Raw genomic sequence first — 6675 nt, forward strand, 5'->3', positions numbered from 1 at the left:
TTTTTTTTTAAAAATAGTATTTGTACGCCGAGATGGTTCACTAGCGCAAAAACAGATGTTGGTTTTTGAATAGCTAAGAACTTGCTCTATTAGTTCCATTTGTTCTACAAATGAAAAAATTGCGTAATTTTAAGTGGCACTCTTTAACAAATACAAAAACACCAAAAACCAATGTTTTTAATATTCTTAGTACGATCTAAAATAGAAAAAAAAATAAAATCTATTTTTAGTATTTTGTATTATTCAAGGATATACTCATAGTTTACATTAAAAGTTTTGATGGTTGTAAAAATATTTATACTACGACTGTAAAACATGTACAAGTAAGACAACGAAATACGACGTGTAAGGTATAGAAGTAAGAAAACATCTCGCGAACGATGGTACTGTTCTCGTGAAAATGGACCTAGAAGGTTGTAACTGTGTATCAGTATTCCCAAACATGTGTAGATAATGATTTTATAAAAAAAAAACAAAAAAATTAAAATGTTTAATATATAGTTTTGGCCGCGTAAAATGACGTTTCAGACCACTGTGCGTTGCCCGGTTGTGCCTAGCTTTGTGGACAAATCCAATCGAGATGAGCAATCCGCTGAGTGTTTCGGTTTAGTTACATTAACTTCACGAGAGTAAATCGGTTTAGATTCTAAACTTGAAAATAATAAATAACAATAATTTTGTTTCTTAGTTATGACTGTAGCCTTCTCGGTTCTTTCCCGAGCAAAACAGTTTTTGCTATGTTTTACAAACGTACGACATTGCAAATTTTTATTCACCAGATTCAATAGTCTGCTGTAAGTTTTGATATTAGAGTGAATTGACCTATTATACAATGTAAAAGTAAGATTATTCGCTTTTATTGAAATTATTAGTTTTAAGTAAGCTATGACCTTTTTTAAACTGTACATTTTAAAATGATCATAACTTACTTAAAAATAATATCAATAAAAGCCTGCGTCAGGTCCTAGATAAAAATCTTCCCTTTACATTTTATAATAGGTAAATTCACTATCTAATATCAAGACTAACAATACACTATTGAATCTGGTGAACGAAAATTTGGTATATTGTATGTGTATAAAAAAATCTGGCTACGTGCCGGAAAATTATATGCATTCAATTTAACAAAAAATATGACCCCACATAAGCATTGATTGATAAGGGGAATAAGAATATTTTAAATAGCTAATGACACGATAATGAATATGTAATTTTTTAATACAATAATTATATTTTAATAATAAAAATAATAATAATAGTAATAATAATAACAACAATAATAAAAATAATTATATTCATTATATTGTAATAATTTATAAATAAAAAATAATTTTTAGGTTTAATTGCAAGAAAATTGATTTAATAGTCATAGGTAATCCGAAAGGATATATGCATTGCATGTGCAATGGCACTCACATGACTTATGAGTTATGACTATCTATATAGTGCAATGGAAAATAATATTACATACTATAATACATAATATTACATAGATGCACTTGAATACCTACTTGATTATAATGCATTATAAACATTGTATAGGGGTTATCGGTTTAATTCTATATTGCAATACACAACATGCACATGCTCTTATTATGCTTTATTATTTTAGCTGCTGTATTAAAAAATAAAAACAAAGTTTATCATAATATTTTATCTGTGCAAATAACATATTAAAGAATACCAAAACCACACATTGAAGATATGAATCGCCAATTACAATTTACAACAGTCGTCTATTATTCTATTTGAATAACAAAATTTAGTATTTCCCTCAAAAAAATGAAAAAAAATATTACATTGACATAGTTTTATATAATATTATAAATTAAATAAAAAAATTATAATTATTTTTGTTATCTGTGTTTTTTGTTTTTGAGAGTCTTGTTGTGACCTGATGAACTTTGCTGTTCCACAATCACAGAACCGTTTACAATGTCTTCCCGGTCTACACTTTTGTCGATTGTATTCTGAGCTTCTAAGAAAAACATGAGATCACGAACTTGCTCTTTCAATTCACTAATTTCCTAAAAAAAAAAGAGACATGTTTGTTATTACTTTCTAATATCTTAACCTACCTTTAAAATAACAAATTTTTAAACATAAAACGGTAATTAAAATTTTAAACGCAAAATATTTACTTGATCTTTAGTAGTTTTATAGTTGCTAAAATCTTTTTCCAAATTTGAAAATTTTATATGCCATTCTTTTTGATTGGTCTGTAATGCTGAGTTAATTTGACATTCTTCATCTAACTTGATTTTTGTTTGGTCTAGTTTGATTGATAAATTATGAACCTAAATAACCACAACAATAATAATAACCATTATAAAATCATAATATTCATGATTTTAAATTCCGAGCAGAGCTATCAATGTATTGATTATGGTGTATGTTTATTTTTTCTGTCATCTACTTTTGTGGCAGTAAAAATACTTCAATATTTTTCTGGTAGGAAAGTGAATCTAGTTAGGTACTTTGGTGGGTCAAAAGTATAAAATTTTCAGAAGCTTACAAAAGCGTAAGAAAAAAAAATTAACCCATTTAGGAGAAAATTGTTTTTGTTGGTGTACCTCAAAAATTCTTTAAATTTTCACCAAATGTTTATATTACCATTTTCCATACATGATAAAATGTTCAATATTTGTTGATTCTTTTTGAGCAATTTCTAAACATTTTAAATTTTTTTAGTTGTTTTTTCTATAAATAAAGATAAAATATTTTTATTGGGTCAAGAGCTTCACAATTTAATATAAGGTTTTTTATAAGTTATTATATTTACAGTTAAAAATATCATAGATACTTAGGCACATTTTTTTTTATAAGCATTTAAAGTTATAACTTTGACAATATTCATCAAAGTCACAAAAATGTGGGATTTATTAGTTAAAAATGTATAAAATATTTAATATGTATAGCTAAAAATTGAAAATTTAAAACAAGGTTTCTTAAAACTATTTAATACTGCAACCAAAAAATATATAAACACAGTTTTATTTTAATAGATATTTTAAGTTCAAATTTAGACAAAATTAGATATTTAAACAAAGAAAAACAATTTTATTTTAGTTATTTTGATATTATTTAAAAATATTATTCACCTGTACTTGAAACTTTTAAAGTATATTATTAGTTATAATATTTTATACAAACAATACCTAACGTTTTCAAATGAAATTTTTTTGGCAAAAATTAATTTAACCTCTATTGTATTAGTTTATGTAAAATAAACTTTAATAACAATATAAAATAATAAATATACATACCATAAAATTAAAAATATTTACTTAGTAATATAGGTCTTTACTTAGATTTGTTTTTCGTATACAATGATTTTATTTCATTGAATTCAAATTTAACACATAAATTACTGTGACCCACACAACACTTAATGTACAGCAGAGAGGAACTCACTTTCCCACATATTTATTTGTTTCTTTATGTTTGATAATATAATGTTAATAGTTATCTAAGCTCAATAAATTACATTTTTATATTATTTTTCACTGATAAAATTAAAATGACAAAATACCTTTTTCTCTAAAAGATTTTTTTCTTTTGTGATTGTGTTAACACATTCTAAAAGCTTTTTGTTTTCTTCAATTTTCTGTTCTATTATATTATTGTCCTTAGAAGTACTGCTGATCACTTTCTGTAATTTTTCATTGTCTTCAAGTGCAGCTTTAGCTTTAGCTTTCAAATTATTTATCTGAATAAATTATAAAATATTAAATTAAAATAAAATAAGATATTTATCTATTAAACATTAAACTTTTAAACCACGATATGTTACAAATGGTTTAAATTTTATATTCTAAACTCTCTCATTTAAGTGTAACCCCAGTTTGGTCTATAACAGTGGTTCCCAACTTATGGTCCGCGGACCACCAGTGGTCCGCGAGCCATACCTACAAAATTTAAAAATATTTCATTTTTCCTTTGGGGCTTGATACAAAATTTGTAACTGTTTTTTCTCGACTTTCAACGAAGAAGGCAGTAGTAGTAACTCATTCTTATTGTATATAACGCCTAATTCGTAAAAGTGAGGCAGTCGAAATATTATGTACCGACAATCGTTATCATCGATTCCATTGCGCGAAGTGTGTATATTACGTCGTTTATTTATAAATTTATATTACATAATGTAAAAAAAGGTCTTCCTAGTTTTTATAAAATTGAGGTGGTCCGTGGTGGTAAAAAGGTTGGGAACCACAGGTCTATAACGTCGATAATGAAACAGTGCATGCCGCTGTTATTTCTTTTTCTCGTATCTACAAGAATTTTTTTCAAACAAAATATTAAATTTTCCAAAAAGTATCAACTTTCCACCCAGCCGAACACCACATCTCGATCACAAAAAGGAACTCGACAGTCAGCCGGCCAGCAATTAACATTCTCGCAATAACATACCTCAACAACAACATACAGAAAAATAATTCTAAAACCATCCCTCCAAAAATAATTCCTAAATCTCATATACACAGTGTTCCAAATAATTATCCAAAGCAACCAATCTATTAAAATTCTAAAAATTGTTTTTCATTACTCACAACAGATGATACAAATGAAACCGTTGACCCTGTCCACCAGGACACCTATATATATTTAGAATTAGAATCGGATAACTAGTAGAACCAAAACAATTATTGAAACCAAACAGTCACCGCCAATATTTATTTGTACAGTCAAAGACTTCAGCTCTTTTTGTGCATGAATTAAGGAAATAACTAAATGTCATAATTTTTCTTGTAAAATTTTAATTAATGACATCAAACTGTCTACTTGGTTTTTACCCAGAGACCCATCCAGTAGTTTTTCTAGGGTTGACAGCAGGTATTATAATCGGATACAGGTATTTTGGTAATAAAATTTGTAACCTGTAGGGGAAGGTATACTGTAATACTGGTATACTGAAAAAGGAAACTTCACACTGATTAATATTAGTCATAGCGTAGTATATTACTTCGGTATTGAAATATTATTTTATTAATTTATTTTAATCAATATTTGTAAAAGCTAATTAGATTTTCAAATGTCATAACTAAGAATGTATTTTTATGTATTGACAACAATTTATAAAGAGGCTTTAAAAGAGTTAGGACAGCCATTCTAGCACTACATTATTTATATTTTAAACCAATGATTGTGGTGTATTTTAAATTTAAATTATAATCATGCATAGATATTTACTTCAACAAGTGTATTTTCTTCAAATAGTTTCATTTGGCTTTCAAAATATTTCCTTTGCGATTCTAATTGAGTGGTCAAAAGATATGTAAATTCAAGTTGCACGGATTCAATTTTTTGATCTGTATCCTACAACATTTATTAAAAATATTTTTTAGAATTATGTTCTTTTGATTAATTGTTATTATATATTTAATGTACATCAAGTTTTCCTGGTGATCTTCCTTCTACTAATTTTCCATCTCCTTTGTTTTGGACCAAACGATGAACAAAATTATCACCAACATAATCCCACACACGATTATTTCCCAAATTCATAGAATAACAGTGCGATGTTTCTAAATAATGACTAAACATTTTGTGTTAATACATCAGTTAATAGTTACTTTGAGATTTCTAATAATTACTTATAAGCGTGACCTTGTACATAACGACCACATCCGACATAACCACAAATCAAACATATCCACAATGACTCAGAAGAATGACATTCCTGACATTGGTTGTCTGGAATTGTTTCGGGTGTTTGAACGTATCGACATACTGGACAACTGGAATAAGAAAATACAATTGATTTTGACTTTAAAATTCAAAAACAATTATCAAATAGTAGACTTGTTACCTGGTATTGCCCCCCCATTTAGTCAAACAACTTCCATGGAAAGAATGATTACAGAGTATAGTTAAAATGCCATCCACTGATTCATCCATACGCTCTAAACAAACTGTACACACAGGAAGTTCAGTATGTTGTGATGGAGGAGCACTAGATCCCGGTGCATCTTCTTTTATTACTTCAACTTTGGATACAAAAACCAAATTGCAACAGCAATCTGGTTCTAATGAATTGAAAGGCATACCATTAAACGAATGAAAGAAATCCATTGTCGCTTCCTGTGTTATACAACATGATTTAAATTGTTATTTATGACCTGTTAATATCTTAGGCTTACTTGGCTTCTGAATGAAATAAGAGTCATGTATTGATGATTAAGAGCTGCAGCATCTCGAATTATTCGTATGTGATGAATGTTCTCTTGGCAAGCTGCTATGAAAGTAAGCAAGTCATGGCAGTTCATGTTTGAAGGAACAGACAAAATACATATCATTTGACTACGATTACTTGCATTGTCAACTGGCGTTAATTTGCTGTAAAAAAAAAAACAATTAATCCAATATAATATAAAACTACAGTGTTATTTACAATGCAGGCAGTGGCGACTTAAAGATTCACATAAAGTGGTGCACAATTTTACAAATAATTTTATAAGATGCCTATACAGGCTGGTGAAAAATATTAATTTTGTTACAAGTACATACCTGAAATAATGTGCACAATGATTAAGGGGATTCGATACCGTGGTTTTCTGTTTTTGTCTAACACACGCGCGCATAGTATTTTAGATGTGTTTTTGCCAAACATACCAATTGATGTAATGAAGCGATAAGAATTATGAAAACAGATTTGAATTTATTGTCAAGTCTACT

At 27.8% G+C, this 6675-nt stretch overlaps 1 protein-coding gene across 2 annotated transcripts in view; it reads right to left on the reverse strand.

Annotated features, from left to right (window-relative positions):
• Positions 1–1493: 1493 nt before the first annotated feature.
• Positions 1494–6675, reverse strand: part of LOC100163327 (BRCA1-associated protein) — a 6763-nt gene continuing 1581 nt past the window's right edge. For both annotated transcript variants that reach the window (XM_001946853.4, XM_029487428.1), the window contains exons 3-10: positions 6141–6336; positions 5810–6081; positions 5595–5738; positions 5389–5536; positions 5191–5316; positions 3533–3709; positions 2142–2297; positions 1494–2027 (exon numbers count right to left, since the gene is read on the reverse strand). In XM_001946853.4, the coding sequence (XP_001946888.1) occupies positions 1857–2027; positions 2142–2297; positions 3533–3709; positions 5191–5316; positions 5389–5536; positions 5595–5738; positions 5810–6081; positions 6141–6336 (1390 nt within the window). In that variant the 3' untranslated portion in view covers positions 1494–1856. The remainder of the gene's footprint in view (positions 2028–2141; positions 2298–3532; positions 3710–5190; positions 5317–5388; positions 5537–5594; positions 5739–5809; positions 6082–6140; positions 6337–6675) is intronic.

This window comes from Acyrthosiphon pisum, chromosome A1 (genome assembly GCF_005508785.2).
Source record: "Acyrthosiphon pisum isolate AL4f chromosome A1, pea_aphid_22Mar2018_4r6ur, whole genome shotgun sequence".
In the NCBI taxonomy this organism is placed as follows: Eukaryota; Metazoa; Arthropoda; class Insecta; order Hemiptera; family Aphididae; genus Acyrthosiphon; species Acyrthosiphon pisum.